General features: G+C 33.7%; 2 protein-coding genes across 12 annotated transcripts; one reads left to right on the plus strand and one right to left on the minus strand.

Annotated features, from left to right (window-relative positions):
• The first annotated feature begins 57 nt into the window (after positions 1-57).
• LOC106672234 lies at positions 58-3,057 on the plus strand. Its single transcript, XM_014403499.2, has 3 exons — positions 58-393; positions 1,990-2,127; positions 2,211-3,057. Exons 1-3 carry the CDS (start codon positions 283-285, stop codon positions 2,286-2,288), a joined length of 327 nt encoding a protein of 108 aa, XP_014258985.1. The 5' UTR covers positions 58-282; the 3' UTR covers positions 2,289-3,057.
• Positions 2,226-17,618, minus strand: LOC106672232. 11 transcript variants are annotated; one of them, XM_014403494.2, is made up of 16 exons: positions 16,280-16,336; positions 10,416-10,558; positions 10,158-10,334; positions 9,821-10,087; positions 9,585-9,693; positions 9,356-9,522; positions 9,082-9,300; positions 8,904-9,009; positions 8,672-8,857; positions 8,532-8,621; positions 8,160-8,301; positions 7,892-8,104; positions 7,673-7,812; positions 7,414-7,617; positions 6,679-6,993; positions 2,226-2,413 (listed from the first exon to the last, which is right to left on the minus strand). In XM_014403494.2, the coding sequence occupies exons 2-16, from the start codon at positions 10,499-10,501 to the stop codon at positions 2,348-2,350; spliced, it is 2,487 nt and encodes an 828-aa protein (XP_014258980.1). In that variant the 5' UTR covers positions 10,502-10,558; positions 16,280-16,336; the 3' UTR covers positions 2,226-2,347. The 11 variants fall into 11 exon arrangements, with proteins under 11 accessions (XP_014258980.1, XP_024084502.1, XP_014258978.1 ...); XM_024228734.1 differs by lacking the exons at positions 10,416-10,558; positions 16,280-16,336 and adding exons at positions 15,892-15,920; positions 17,339-17,618 and having other exon boundaries at positions 8,904-9,300; positions 10,158-10,227; XM_014403492.2 differs by having other exon boundaries at positions 8,904-9,300; positions 9,356-9,519.

A 17,618-nucleotide genomic window follows, 5' to 3' on the forward strand; every position in this document is an offset into this window, starting at 1 on the left:
AATCGATAATTTCAAAGATTCTTAAATATACTGGTTATTATACAATAACATAATTGGCAAAATAAAAGATCATTGCGTTAGGCCGAGCTTTAGCTTACAATCATACATCAACTTTTTCTTTATAAAAAAAAGCAAAATCTACTGATGTCGAACCATTAATCGATGGCCTCAACCAACAGCGGTTGAAATCTTAAGGTTCAGTTTTGACATCGGTTGTCAAAAGTTTTCGTCCGTTTGGCCGGGAGCCGGTGAACTCGGGACTCGGCTAGTTCCAGGTCGAAGATGCTCCTGACTTTTCGACTGATAGCTTTTACCTTTTTAACCACCGCTGTACAGTGCCAAAAGACAACTTTCGTCTTTCCCGAATTCCCATACAAAGAGACCAACAAAAACGTAAGTCTGCACGAATCTGGTCTGTCAGGTGAAACAATTTAATTGTTCATCATTCATGTCAAACTATCTAGCAAGTCTCACAAATTGAAATTATGAAAGTAAAATATTCGCTAATAGGTTTGTTCCTGAATGAATCCAGGTGACCTTTCATTGACATATAAGACGAACAAAAGAAAAGCACAAAAATCAATGCATAAACGTCTGCTTTGCACAACATAACTCCTGCCGTTGAACCACTTAAAAAAAAAGTTACAAAGAAAATCCTTAATGAATATTTATTCAAACCGATTCCATTCCACTAATCCACTGACATACGGACGTGAAATTTTCTCCTGTGGTCTGTAATTTGAACGTTATCCATCATCTTAGTCGCCTTTGGTTGGTCTGTCAGACGTGCACTTGCATTCCACCGTCGGGTTCCAAACTGGGTGAAATACTGACATAAACAGACCACAGAAGGTGGCCGTATGCTGAAATGTCTGACCACACATAGTGGATATTTAAACCAGAGTGGTTATAAACTATCAAAATATAACTTTTTTTTTTTCCAATTTCCCTTTGAGGTCTATGGGGTTTGGGATAGTTGTGTGAAGTATTCTTCTCTCTGAAAGTAATAAGTCAGTGAAGGCACCAACACAACCCACCGCTAAAGATGGGAAGATGATTAAACATATCTGACTAAACAGCATGGAAATTCAAGCCATAGTGATTAGAAATTATTATTACCTTTTTTTTCAATTTCCCCTTGAGGTCTATGGGGTTTGGGATGGTTGTGTGAAGAATAAGTCAGTGAAGACACCAACACAACCCACTGCCAAAAATGGGAAAATGGTTAAACATGTCTGACTAAACAGCATGGAAATTCAGGCCATAGTGATTAGAAACTATCAAACTATGACTTTTTTTTTCAATTTCCTCTTGGGGGTGTACAGAGTTTGGGATGGTTGTGTAAGAGGTATACATCAGTAAGGCACCAACATAACTCACCGCTAAAGATGGCAAAATGCTTAAACATGTCTGTCTATCCAGTATGGAATGTGGATACAATCAAACTATGATCTATTTTGTGTGAATTCCTCCTGAGGTAACTTCGTAGTTTGGTCATTTCCAGTGGTAATATCAGGGTATTAAGCAGGTCGAGGCACCAAACAAACCCCCTCTGAAGATGGCTAAATGCTTAAACATGTCTGATAACCAATATGGATTGGCAGACCAAAGTGATGGAAACTAAATTTTTATTTTTAAATTAAATAAAAATTGTTATATATTATTAAATTATTATATATATTATTTTATATTATATGTAATATTATGTATTCCTTTTTTCATTTTTTTTATTATTAGATTAGCCTTCTTTTTGTTTATTTTGAGTCTTGTTTTTCTTCTGCTGAATTCCAGGCTTCTCAACATGTCTAGATCAGCAAAGCCACCTGTTGTATTTTGTATACATTGTTACATATTATTTAAAACAAAACATTAAAATAATATTTCTTTTTCTCTGTTTAATATGACTATATACTGGATTGTAAATTTATAAACAATTGAGGGTTGGTTATGAAATTATGTTAATTTGCAACGAATTTTGTCGTGTTTCAGGAAATGGCATTTAGGGAATTTGAGGCGGCATGCGAACAGAACCCAACTTGCTCGTTGCAGAAGGCGCTCGCAAGGCTCAAATGCATCAGGGAATGCATTTCACCCGTCTGCTACCAACAAATCTACTACCAGGATCAGGTGAGAAACAGAAATGAACAAACAAAAACTCAATTTAATTTATTTACTTTTATTTATTTTATTTTTTATTTATTTTTTTGCAGCTTGAAGATGGTGAGATCGACGTGAGGCTCAACTCTTTCAAAGGATGCTTTGCCCAACGCTCCGGCCGGCAGAGATAGCCTCCATTCTAATCGCATCGTGTGCTTATGTGATAATCTTTGTGCAACGTTAAACAGTATTATTTCTTTAAATTGGATCTCAGTAAGGTTTCAATTTCATTGGGAAGTGATGAGATCCCCAATGCCTGGATTTAAAAAAAAAAAATCAAATTTTGTGCCACTTTAAAATATTTTCTATTTAAGTCTATACCTTGTAGTCTTCTAAAGAATACATTTCCAATAGTATTTTTAATTTTAATCAATTATATTTATAAGTAATGTAAAAGCGGCTGGGTAATTTTACAAACGTTCATATTGTCCTGCTTGTGTAAATATTTGACAAACTAACCTTCACCATTAATTTGGAAAAATGGCAATATTGTTAACAGAATTTGGGCTAATTAATATAAAATTTATGCCAAGATCTTGCAGTGAAGAGTACTCAGTTTTTTAATTTTATATATATATATATATATAATTTTTTTTCTTCTTTTAAAAGAATAGAACAATATATTGGAATATTTAGTACTGACTGAACACTGTGAAGGATTGACAAGGAAACGGTTTCTACTCAGGGACAAAGAATAGCTGAATCCACTAAATGTAACTGAGAAGTCACTATACTAAGGTTATGGAGGCTAATAAACAGCCTGGATCTATTTAGTGAGCTTTAACTCGGCAGGAGTTCTCAGAGGAGCACAATGATTTCACTTTGATGGTTGCAGTATACAAAAAACCCTATAGCCATCTTATGTATAAAATAAATACAGTAATCCCTTAACACTTGCGGTTTTGACATTTGCAGTTTTCACTATTCAAATATGAAAATTTTGAGATTTTCAGAAGTCCGATTTCTTGCATAAACAATTTTATTTTTGTATCAAAAATAATTCTTTAAAAAATGGATTGAACGTTCTAATTGATTCTCAGAAAACTTTTGCCTTCTTTCTTCTCAGCTTGTTTTATTTTCCCGTTGAAGTTGTGTCGCAAAATGCCACTCTTCCAGAACGGGAAAAAAAACCATCCTGACCCTTGGAGAGAGAATAAAATTTTTGGACATGGTACATTTTTTATGCAGGCCAAAGCTTTTCTTCAAAACAGCTCAGGGAAATTTTAACCTTGACAGACCAACTTATTCAAAAAGCAATGGATTTCGACCGATCTTTAAATCAAAGTTTTAAGTTTAAAAGGGATGTCGAGGCCACTTCAAATCCTTATGTCCTTTATACCTTATGAAAATTGTTAAAGAAATTAATTATTCGGCGAAACAGTGAATAATTAATAGTTATTTCTTTCTAAATTCACTAGTTTCGTGGTCCACTTGACCAATTAATATCATACAATTAATTAAGGTTTTTAGTAGAGATAAAAAATTCAATGGCATGAGCGGGATTCGAACCCACGATCTTCGGCTAGATACGCCGCTGCTCTACCACTTGTGCTATCGTGACCTCGATCCACTCGGACACCAACCTCCCATCTCAACCGCACCTTTTGAATTTTCCCTCCTTTTTGCCATTTTTCAAATGTGTAATCAATTTGATTCTCGGCGACAAATGAAATGGCCACGGAGAGCTTTAGTGAAGGATACTTCATTTTAAACTTATTAAATTCACTAGTTTCGTGGTCCGCTTGACCAATTAATATCATATTATTATTATGTTATTTCTTTCCTTGCACATAAAAAAATAGAAACAATAAAACCATTAACCTGTTCAATCATTGGTATATCTTTTATTATGTGTATTTTGAATAAAATGCTTTTTTTTTTTAGTTCTAAATTGTATCTCGGTTTTTGGCCCATGGAACGTAGCCCTCCTTATAGCATAGGAAAATAGACTGAACATTTGTGGAGTTAACATTCACGGCAGTTTTCTAGGACCAACACCCACAAATGATAAGGGATTACTGTATATTACAATTTTTACTAAGCATATATTTAATTAAGGTACTGCTGGATGAGTTCCCTTTAAGCATTGCAGCTTTACAGCTTTCCTGGTTCCATTTTGGGTGCTCACCATATATAATTTGAGCCACACGGTGTGCCAGTTTTCTTGCATCAAAGAATCTCATTTTTGAAGAGTCAGAACCAAATTAAGGTTGTCTGAGACCCAATCCCCCCCCCCCAAATCTGTTGATGCCGTGTCAACTCAGTCGACAGTCGGACTCAAACTACTAGGTGAGAGTGTGACTCCTTAACCACTCAGCTACTGGGGCCCAAAATGTTTTACTTAAGACAGTATTAGTACTGGGTTAATCTGAACTGTATTTGCCATGCTTGCGAACTGTATTATAACCCAAAACTTTTAATTAAGAATATGAAAAAAGTGTAAAATGGTTTGACCCCTGTTGAAGTCCGCAACAGTTATTGGACTTCCTCCTTTATTACTAAAATTACTGTATTTATTACAAATTTGAATATTTTTAGGTTAGGAGTTTATAGTTTGTCTCTTGGTTTATTTATTTATTTTTTTAAAATTCTGTTGGTAGGGTAATTGTTTTTCAGGTCTATAATATAGACACATTTGATTAGTTCTTTAACCATCAGCATTACAGGTGTATCTGGGAGTTATGTATGAGATATTTCATAGCTAGTTTTTGTACTAGTCATACAACTGGGTAAATCTCAGGCAGTCTTTCCAGATCATCATAACGTGTTGTTCCTCAAGCTTCTGCTTCACATTTCATATAAGTTTCCATGGCACTCACCAGTTCATAGTATGTGTCCACCAGATGCCAATTGAAATACTGAATAATTGGAATAGAGTTCTTGAGCACACTGCATTTTAAGAAATGTGTGCATTTGAGAGACCTTGGCCTAGACCAAAACCTGGCTACCTGTGGCGTTAAGGGTTTAGATTTGACGTTAAATGGACTGAATATTTTTAAATATAATATTATTAACATTTTATTATCACTGAGGTCTTGGCGATTATGTGCTTCCAATATTGCCAGAGTTCAGGGAATTTTTTTTAAGACTTTAATACTATTTTGATCAAACTAAGCTGGAGAATTGTTGCTAATAAAACTAAAATAATTTAAATTAACAAATACTATTGGTAAAAAACCTAGATGAACATGAAATTAAGAAGTTTATTATTTTGTTTAATATTAAATATTTTCCTGGGTAATTTTTTTCAATATATATTATATACTATATATAAATTTCAGGATCAAATATATGCCAAATAAAATTCTTATTATAGTCCTATACACTAACATAATTAACTATTCCTATTTAAAAAGTTCAAATAGTTTTAATAAAATAATATTTCCATTAAGCCAAAGAGTCAACCAAATGCCTTCTTTCAACTTAAGATTAAATTTTACATGAAAAATGATGTACAAATAATATTTATTGTATTTTAAGAATGTAAACAAACTACTATTGTTATTAGTTAATAATGAGAAAAATTGTTTCCATTTTTTATTTTTTTATTCCATCGGCCTTATCACATACTCATTCACACAATCGCGAAGTGTGTGTGTGTGTGTGTGTGTGTGTGTGTGTGTGTGTGTGTGTGTGTGTGTGTGTGTGTGTGTGTGTGTGTGTGTGTGTGTGTGTGTGTGTGTGTGTGTGTGTGTGTGTGTGTGTGTGTGTGTGTGTGTGTGTGNTGTGTGTGTGTGTGTGTGTGAGGTCCCATGCATATGTATGGTGCCAAGGGCACCTTCCTCTACAAGTGGGAATGGCCTATTTTAAGTGGATGAGCATGATCCCTTCCTTTTGTTTCAGGCTCTCGGGGGGCTATTGGTCATCATGCTTTTGACGCACAAGAGCTTCTCCAGACAACTTTTTTTTTCTTTTTTTTCAGCTGTAGTATACAGCTTATTGTACTTTCTCCCTGGCTCCATTTTTTGTGAATTTGAGCCCATGGTGTTCTTCCATCGAAGAAACTTATTTTTGAAGGTGGTCGGGACCAAATCCAGGGTCGCTGGGATCTGATCCCGCCCCAGGCCTTCCATTGATAAGTGCCATGTCAATTTTTTTCACTTGTGGCCACCGGTCCCTTTAGGTGTGTCAGGAAAAAAGTCCAGACACATCAGTGGGAATCAAACCCACGACTGCGGGAACTAGCTGAGAGTCTGACATCTTAACCACTTGGCTACTGTGGTCCCCAGTCCCATCTGCACTTTTGTTGCCCTCCAGTCCAGGTACCTAATGACTACTGCCATTTTTCCAAGGCGCTCCAGCTCGGCATATTTCTATAGCAAGAGCACGATAAGAGGGTCCATCAAAAATTTGACACAAATAGCTGAAAACATGCTCGAGGAATCCCTACAGTCGAGATGGTGCTTCCTTCATCTTGAATTGTGTACATGATGCAGGCCACATATGTATATTACAATGTAATTCCATAAATAAGATTTGGGTGTGGATATTTTTTAAATGATACATCAAAAGTTGAATTACCTCTGTGAAAATTTGTAGCGATTCGTCCTCAGTGTTGATGGTGTATTTTTGCAAAAAGAGCCTGAAGATCTTCACAATCATTTTCTGGGATTGGGTCATCTTCAGAGCCTTCTGCGAAAATGTAGGTACGCACGTGATCCAAACGGAGACGAACTGCAACACGTGGCCCCAGGATGGTTTCGAAGGGGTGCAGAGTTTAAGCAGTTGGTTCGTGTACTCCAGGTCGGCGAGTTGACGATGGAGGTTGAGCTGTTTCGAATATTTGAGAAGGCTGTGGAGGCATATCCAACTCCAAGGTTCAGCCTCTTCGCAGCTCTTAATAAACAAAACACTAATAATTAATTAATATTATATCTATAGTAATATACACTAAATGCACTAAATGTTGATTTTTTTCAGGAACTAGACAATTTTCTGGCATACGGTTCCTGAAGAAAATTGCTAAAAATATCTTAAAAACCAATAACCAGGAAGAAAGAAGACTGGAATACAAAATTTTATTTTATAGTTATAAAGTTATAAGAAACACTATTTTATTTCAATCGTCATATCAATTGAAGTGTCATGTATTTTTTCAAAATACATACACTTGGCTATGAGCTACATAAAAATATCATAATTTAAAGTAGCACTATCAAAAGTAAAGGGTTGTTATTTATTTGTAAGTTGATAGCTCCAATGGTAATATCGCAGAATAATCAATACAATGTAAAAACTCATTCAAGTGCAAACTACCTGTGAACAGTGCATATGGATTTGTATGTACAGGATCCGTAGCTGCGTAGCTGACGGCGGAGTTATATTAAGGACGAGGTTGGCCTGTATTGCAATGGTGGTGAAGAAAGTGGCAAGGAGCTTCAGCGTCAAAGAAGCCACATCGGTCTCCTTTGATACCAATCTAAGTACGTTTTGCGGGAAAAGTACGATAACTTTCGAGCTCTATAAAAAAAAAAATCTGAGCTTATGATTGATTATAAAACTGCTAAATGTATACCTCAATATTGGTCCTCGCTTGAAATTCAATAATTATGTATAAAAAATTGAGAATAGAGATTAGCAAGTCGTTGTTCTGTGACGATAAACTCGATTCAATGAAAGTCAAGAATTTCTTATGATTCAAAAGTTGAACAAACACTATGGTTTATTAATGTATCATAAATTTTAGATTCTTAATACAAGTTAGTTTTATATTTATGAAATTCCTAAATATTACCTCTTTCATCTTTAAATCTTAAGCCTTCCTGCAGTATAATGGACAAAAACAATAAACCGATGCTAAATTTGCACTCTGTCGACTCATTTGAGTCGAAATAGTGAGAGGCGATAACTCCTGGGAGTAAGCAGGCTATTCGCAAAATCACGGACTGCTCGACGAACCCTGGCTTGTGCACCGTACAAAATCGCAAGAGCGTGGTCAAGTTAAAAACTGAAAATCAGCGTTTTACAATAGGACAGAAATATCGGTTGTAATCGCATTTTACAATTGTTGGTTTTCGATTGAGGTACACATGATGAGATAAGCTTCGGAAGAAGTGACCAAGCATCTTCGGCGAAGCAGTTTCCTTCTGCATATACAAATTGCTCGACTAGACTCGCCGTCTCATCACTTGTAGCGAGAATTTCCTAAATATTATAAGGTGCATTTATGCACAATAATCATGGGGAAAAATTGATATATAAAGCACTTTAATACTAGATAATGTTTTAAAACAACAGTTGAAGACATTTTGGCATAAAAATTTAGAAAAAATCAGGCTCTTAAGACAAAAAAAGGTTTAAAAGTTAAATGGCCAATAAGAGGGGGATTTTTCGTTTTTGCTTCTGTAATGTAATTTGAATTAAATCAAAAATACCAAAATTGTCACAATAAATTCCTTATGAATCTTGAGGTCCTTGAATTCATTAATAGCTTCTGTTTTGCCCCCTTCAAGCCACAGTTTGACCTAAAACGTTCTCATTGAATTTCTACTTATAAAAGTTGTAGTATCTATACCGCAGTGGCTTTCATTTCGCTCTTTACGACTTGTGATGCGAATATCCACGACAAAAGTATGGAGTGCCTTGTGAAAACTTTCCTTACACCATGTACATTTACAAATTCTAAAACTTGTCTCGTTGCTGATTTCACATTGAGCTCATCTTTTACACCTCTACACGCAACCTGAAAAGCAATTGGTATCTAGTTCAAATTTACATAGGTGCTGATATATTTGACAGAACTCAACTGCAAATATGAACCAAATAGCTTTTACAATTGGAGGCGAAGGCGTTTCTTTCAAAAGGCTTATATAGATGCAAACCCTCGAGAGGAAATTTTCATCAACACTCGGTCTAATGGCAGTTTTTTTAATGTAATAAACCACCCATATAGACAAAAAACATTTCAGGGTGTTACTTATATACTTTTTGTCAGGAATGCATTTGAAATAATTGAAAATGATAGCGAACAAATCAAGATGCGTGCCTGTTCGGAGAGGCAGATTTGTGTAGGAAGATCTGGGAGGCAGGAGCTTTAAGTCGGCAAGTAATCCATACCAGTTTTCATCTCCAAGCTCTTTCTGGCACAGAGACGCCAAGAGGCCGGTCAAAAGGCTACGAGCGCAATCCCACTGTGGCCAACAGCTAAACCAAAACATTTCCGATCTTTACAATTTCCACGAGAAGAGTTGCAACTTACTTCATGCGATATTCAAAATTTTGCAGCGTTTGCAAGAATCCGTTTTGCAGCAAGTAAACGGCGAAATCAATCTTGGCCGTTTCATTGTCACACAAGAATACACTTTGTATCACTTGTAAAACTAGAAATGTTATATTTACATCCGAAGCAGTTGAATTCGTTGTCTTCTTATTTGTTGAAATCTCCAAGTTATTATAAAATTTTAAAGATTTACAATTTTATTACTTACGAGTATAAAAGGGACAAGAAATTTTTCAGTCATCATTAAACAAGTATTGAAAATATTAGCCGTATTTTGATTTGAATACATTATTTGGCCATTTTGTTTCATAAGCAAGCTGGAATAAATTTTGATAAATTTAAGATTTTTTAAAAACTAAACAATTTTCTTATCTAAAATGCATTAAATCAATTTAAAATTTTTGGGTTTCATTAAAATAAGATTTAAACAAAAAACCTACATACTTCATTGTGTGTTTTCCTAATAATGATAAGTGAACGATGAGTTCGGTTTTATGCAGATCTCCATTGTCTTGCAAAAGGGATGATAAAATTGCTTCAAGGACTGGTGTGATTAGGAAAAAGTAATCCTCGACTTCCTTGAACTGCATGATGCTCAGAACTACATTTGATACATTAAGAATTTGTCCCTTGTTTGCCTTCAAGACCTTCCAGATGTTGTTGAGCACAAGCGGGATGTTGCAGGCAGATGATATTCTGTGTTCGAAGGTTCTAGACGATTGAAATTCAAGTCAGTCTGTTAAGGCTTTTTTTTAAATTTAATTTAATTTTTTTAAATTACTTATCAAGTAAGAAAGATACGAGTTTAAGACAGTCCGAAACAATTTGGTCGTCACTGCACTCAATGGCAACTGAAACATGTATGACTCTAACTATTGTGTCAAGAACAAATATGATTCTCCTGCTTTCGAAAAATTGCTGACACCCCATTAGCATTTTAAGACAGTTAATTGCAATACTGTGAATTGAAAAAAATCATATAGATCAAATCTGATAAAAATTTAAAAAACTTAATCGCCATAGATTCAATACATTTTACCTTATAACTAGCGCATTGGATGTGCAAAGTTTTTCGCACAATATTTCCACAATATCGCAATTAATGAGTATTTTGCAAATGATCATTTTTTCGGTTTCACTCGCTAACAATATGACATCAAGCAAATGTTTCAATCCTTTTATCTATATATGAAAACCATTAAGTTTGACTTACATTTATCAGAAAATAGACAAGAACACTATGGATTTCATTGGAAATATAATTGAAAAAAATAAGTAAATCACCAAAATCCCTTTGTGCTGAAATATTTCCAACAATTATAAAATTCAATAAAAAAATAAAATAAAAAATACAAATATACTGAAATATGTTGGATGACTACAAAAAAGGTCCATTTTAAATTAAAAAAAAATTTTTTTTTGTTTGAAACTTTTCCATGTAGTTTTTTTTTATAAATTTCAAATCAAATATTAAATATAACAAAATAATAAGTCTTTCAAAAAAATCCATGTCACATAATAAAAATTATAAAAAGGTTTATTATTTCTATTCCACACAGGAGTCCCACTCTCCTCTAGAACTCAACTAAGGGGGGGGGAACTGCGGGCAACTCTCGGAGCGTGACAAGAGTCTAAATAAAAGATTTATATAAGTTATATAAATCATATTATTAAAAATTAGTTAAAGAGCTATTTGTACAGAAAAATGCACTCGGCTTATCTCGGATGTCGATTAAGCACAATTGCATTTTTCTCCCCCTTAACCCGAGGTGACTTAAAGAGGGACCGAGGGTAGATAGATTAGATTCTGTGTACGCTTTCTCGAATGTATATCGGTAAAGCTACGACTTTTTAAATAAACATTTTTAAAAAAGTAAGATCTCAAATTATTATCCATAATTGGCACAGTCGGTAGGACGGCAAAGGTCTTCAGGAGAATATTGAAACCAACTGTATCAACGGTTAATTTGCCGTCTCGAACTTCATCAACCTACTTGTACTTCAGTCTAAGGAAGAAAAAAGATCTAGAATTGGACATGGTACACTTTGTAGTCGTACTCTGAGTAAATATCAATTTATAACAAAATATTATAATAATTGTAATAATATATTAATAAAAACTCACACAATAACTTCAATTAAAATTATAATTTTAAGAAAATAAAAGTTGTAATTATAAAATTTTAAAAATGGCAAATTCGTCAGATTTGAAACTAATACTAGATGCTATACCAACTTATAACGGTAATCCTAAAACTTTAACCCAATTTATTATAAAAGTAGAAGAAATAAATACTTTATTGAGCAATGTACAAAATGTTTCTACATTACAGCGACAATTAGTATTCTTACACATAAGAAACAAATTGACAGACAAAGCTAATGAGTCTATGAGAAATATTCAGTTCACTACTTGGGAACAATTGAAAGCACATTTGATAAATAACTTTTCAGATATTCAGGATCCGGCGAGTTTAATCATAGAAATTTTGAGGCACAATACGAACAAAAACGTATTAACTTCACTCGCGGAAATTCAAGAAAAATTCGATCTGTTCCGTTCGAAGATAAATATTTTAGAAGGCTCGGAAGCCAATAAAAGTTACCTAATTCAGTTTCAAGAATTAATAATATGCCACAATTTCATAAGTTCACTGAAAGATCCTTTACGAAACAACTTAGCGACTAGGAACCCGAAAACGCTGTTACAAATTGAAAGATTGCTGGTTAATGACTTCCAATACATGAATTATGAACCACATACACAGTCATCTCATTTAAAACCTTTAAAAACATTTCAAAATCCTCATCCCAGAAAATTTTATAACACAAATTTCCCAACTGGACCTGTGAATATAACACAGAGACCCTTCAACCCCCAACGAATATTTGCACCTAGAATGCCAATAACCAACACACAAAACACGAAACCCACGCCGATGTCAACACAAACAACTCAAAGTTAGCAAAGAAACAGACATCCCAACAATTACTTTACCCAACAGAATGCCAAATATGGTCAACACGCACCTCATTATATAACAGAAGAACTCAATCACATGAGCGAAAAATCACCTAAATTGAAACAACCTGATAATTTTCAATCATCAGACGACTTTTCCAAGGAAAGTTCGTCTCATTTTTTAGAGGTTCCCGAACACTACCTGAATTCCGGTGATGACTAACTGGGACAAAATTCGTCTCCCGTACATCAAATTACCTAAGTACAATTTAAGAATTTTATTAGATACCGGAAGTACTACATCATTTATTACGCCGAACATAGCATACAAACACTTTAAAGATAACATAAAGAATGACCCATTTAGAATTACAACTGCACACGCGACATCGACAAGAAAATTCAGTACAATTGTATCATGCGACGAATTGTTTAATGTAGACAATTTAAAATTAAAATTTCGATTATTTAAATTTCACGACCAGTTCGATATGTTGATGGGATTAGATACTCTTAAAAAACTCAATGCTCGTATTGATTTTAAAGAAAATAAATTAACTACGCCTGATACTAATATACAAATCTTTTACCTTGATACCCCTCAAGAAACACCAAAAATGTATCAAATACAAGCAAAAAGTGAACAAGTAATACAAGTGCCAGTAAAAAATGTTCAATCTGGACATGCAATTATTCCTCACATCATATCTAAAGATTTAGAAATTAATGAATGTCTCGTAAAAGTAGAGAACCACCAAACCTTATGCATTATCAAAAACAATAGTGATTCCCACAAAAACGTACTATTACAGAACCCCTTAAACACGATACCAGTGAGCCATGAAGAAATATTAGAATTATCAAGCCCAAAGAATAAAGACAAAACAAAAAACCACGTTAACTTGGCAAAAATCAAGACAGATCACATGAATATGGAAGAAAAACTAGCTATAGAACAACTGACAAAAGAATTTAGTGACATATTTTATCAAGAAGGTACACCTCTAACGTTCACTAATGACGTAAAGCATATAATAAGAACGAAAGACGAGATACCAACCTACACTAAATCCTATAAATATCCTGAGATATATAAAAACGAAGTTAGGAGACAGATTGACGAAATGCTAGAACATAACATTATACAACCATCTAGCTCTCCATGGAACTCACCGATATGGGTCGTACCAAAGAAAAGAGACACCTCTGGAAAAGAGAAGTTCCGTCTTGTGGTAGACTACAGAAAATTAAACGATAAAACCATAGATGATAAGTACCCACTTCCAAATATCACAGACTTATTCGATAGGCTAGGGAGATGTCAATATTTCTCTGCGATAGATTTGGCCAGTGGCTTTCATCAGATAGAATTGAGCCCTGAGAGTATTCCTAAGACAGCATTCAATGTAGAACGGGGACATTACGAGTTCCTAAGAATGCCGTTTGGGCTAAAAAATTCACCACCCACGTTCCAACGGGTTATGGACAATATCCTCCGTGGTATCACCAATTGCATGGTATATCTAGACGATAAATTATCTTCAGTGCTAGCCTCCAAGAACACATTACTAAATTAAAAGAAGTATTCCGTCAGTTAAGGAAATACAATTTCAAAATCCAACTGGATAAAACAGAGTTCTTAAAAAGAGAGATTGGATATTTAGGGCATGACGCCTAACGGCATAAAACCGAATAATGAAAAAATAAAAGTAATACAAAATTACCCAATCCCAAAAACAACTAAGCAAATTAAAGGATTTTTAGGATATTACAGAAAATTCATTCCTAATTTTGCTAAATTAACGAAACCTTTGACAAAACGATTGAAAAAGAATTCTTCCATTGACATTAATGATCCAGACTATAAAAACTGTTTTGACTTGTGTAAAAACTTGCTAATTAACGAACCCATTTTACAATTTCCAGACTTTTCCAAAGAATTTATACTGACTACAGACGCTAGCAACTTCGCAATAGGTGCCGTACTTAGTCAAAAAACAAACGGATCCGACCTTCCTATATCCTACGCAAGTAGAACACTGAATGACACGGAAACTAAACTTCCGACAATAGAAAAGGAGCTTCTAGCCATAGTATGGGCTACGAAATATTTCAGATCCTATCTTTTTGGAAGACGATTCAAAATTTTTTGTGATCATCGACCACTACAATGGCTCTTTTCACTAAAAGAACTGAACTCTAAACTACTAAGATGGAGATTGAAATTAGAAGAATATAAAAAATGAAATAATTTACAAAAAAGGATCCGAAAACGTTGTAGCTGACGCATTATCTAGAGTAGAAATAAATGCTAATGAAACAAAAGACATAGACAATTTGGATAATATGAGTATAGACGAACGGTTAGAAGAATTTTATACTAAACACCCTGAACTCAGGGAAGAAAACTTAGAAGACCTGAATCTAACTCCAAATGACCTAGAATTTCAACGATCCAATACTGATCAACTTCACTCAGACAACGAATCCGTGATAGTAAATATAGACGAAGATGAACCAACCGATGAAGATGCAACAATGCATTCCAATTTTAATGGTAATACTGTAGTAAATATACCCATATTAGAAGGACCAATTAACAAAATAAAAAATCAAATATTTATTTCGGAAGTAGAATGTGCCCCTGACAAACCCAAGGTTGTCAATTTATTCGACAACTTAAAGCAACGCATATTGGTACAATTTTCAAAAAACGAATTCGAAAAAGATGTTATTAATTTTATCAAATCCTATATAATTCCAAAAACTAAATATGGTTTGTATTTTGAAAATGACATCTATGAAAAATTTAGTTGCACATTGGCAATATATTTCAAAGATGCCGAAATCAATTTTACTAAGTATACAGATAAATTAATGGATATTGAATCAAAGGATGAAATAAAAGAAATAATCGAAAATTACCAAAATTCGTAGGTAAAACAAATCATCGGGGAATCGACGAAACTGATAGTGCAATTAAAAGACTATATTATTGGCCTAACCAACGAAAATCTATACAAACTTTTATTAATCAATGCGAAAATTGCCTATTGGTAAAATATGACCGAAGGCCCCTCAAACTGAAATTCAACATTACACCCACACTGACAAAACCGTTTGAAATAGTACACATTGACACCATAACATTAGATAACACGAAATTTCTTACAATTATCGACAGGTTTTCACGATTTGCACAAGCCTACAAAATTAATTCCGGGCAAGCGATAGAAGTAGTCAACAAATTAATTAAACATTTCAGTAGGCATAATACACCAGAACAAATAATACTAGACAACGGAGTGGAATTTAACAATACTCTTGTTGTAGAACTCCTGAAACTATACAAAATTAATGTACACTTTATTTCGTCACAACACCCTGATTCAAACGGAGTAATAGAACGCTTTCACTCTACACTAATCGAACATATTCGACTCTTAAACAATGAAGAACATTTTCAAAAAGAAACGATAAAAAATAAAGTAAATTACGTGATACTAGCGTACAACAACAAAGTTACAAAACTGAAACCGATCGAAATACTTACAGGTCATATTAAGCAAGAATCCCTATTACCTATAAATTTAGAAACACAATTGTTTTTATAATTTATAAATAATTACATTAATAAACATAAAGATAAAGTAGAGATAATATATAGAATAATTAATGAAAACAGTTTAAAACATAAGGAAAAAATTATAGAAAAACAAAACGAGAACAGAGAAGAAATATCAGTTATCCCCGAAAATGTTTATGTAAGAAACAAACAAAAACAATCTAAAACAAAGAATTTGTATGAAAAAGGAAAAAATAAAATCCCGTAATCTTTTAAGGAAAACAGCTATGATAGAAAAGTCCCATCATAATATAAAACCTAATATTCATTTAGCTAATGTAAAGAGATCACGAAAAACGACTTATCAGTTTAATACCGGAAATGTCGATGTTACAGAACCTGGACCCTCGCTATGTCAGCTGCTAGGCTTGCACTCGAGATAAAAAATATCTCACACAACATCGGACTTCTACCGATATCTTTAGGAGAAGCAAGAATAATCACGTCCGAACACATTTTAATGCATTATTATGACATGGAAATATTACAGTCAGAATTCAACAATTTAAAACACCAATATAGAAAAATTTCCAAATATATTAAAACGAACAAAACAATTTTGGAACAAATGATACCTTTCAATAAAATACTTAACTATACCGAAGCTATGGCTCAAGAGAAATTGGACAACTTGATCATTCACTCGAATAACAGGAAAAGACGAGGACTGATCAATGGACTTGGTACAGCAATAAAATGGATTACAGGAAACCTGGATGATGCGGACGGACAAAAATTAAATACAATCATAGAACACATCAACAATAACCAAATTACACTTCAAAATCAAATAAAATTCATGTATTCGCTTAACGAAAGAGTAATCAGCAACTTTAATGAAACGATAAACACCTTACGGAGTAATGGAGAAGAATTGGAATATAAAATAAATTTGATTGGTACAAATATTAGAAATATTCAACAAATAGCCTCAATTAAAGATACTTTTAATCAATTACAAATCCTTTATCAATTATTGCTGGAAATAATCCAAGATATTGAAAATTCAATAACTTTTTGCAAACTAAAAACAATGCATCCAAGCATTATAAACACACGTCAACTATTTTCAGAATTAAAAAGATTAGAGAACAGATTGTATACTAAGTTGCCCTTAGAGGTGAAGTATGAGAATATCATAAACTTCAAAAATATGATCAAAGTCGACTGTAAAGTTGAAACAAATCAAATAATCTACTTCCTACGATTACCACTATGTAGTAACAATAAATTTGAATTGTATAAATTGCAACCCATCCCAACAAAATTTGGCCAAAAGATAGTTACAACTATTCCAGAAAATAATTATGCCCTTAAATCTAAAAGTAATGAGCTAACATATTTAACAGGCGAATGTGTTAAAAACAAGGTTTACCATTGTCCGCAAATGTTACTATCAAATCACCAAAATCAATGCGAAAAGGAAATCATCTTACAAGGGAACAATACACAATGCGTCTACACAGAACTTCAGATAAGGAACAACCATGTGGTATTGGTTCCAGAGATCAACCGATTCTTATGCACCTTCATTATGCCAGAGAAGATTCAAATCAACCAAGATGACGCGATTGAAACAAAAATCCTGGAAGGTATATTTCTGCTGAAACCTGGCAACAGCGAAATCATATACAAAGGACACCCACTCGTCTATC

Source organism: Cimex lectularius, unplaced genomic scaffold (genome assembly GCF_000648675.2).
Source record: "Cimex lectularius strain Harlan isolate CLEC.00 unplaced genomic scaffold, Clec_2.1 scaffold17, whole genome shotgun sequence".
In the NCBI taxonomy this organism is placed as follows: domain Eukaryota; kingdom Metazoa; phylum Arthropoda; class Insecta; order Hemiptera; family Cimicidae; genus Cimex; species Cimex lectularius.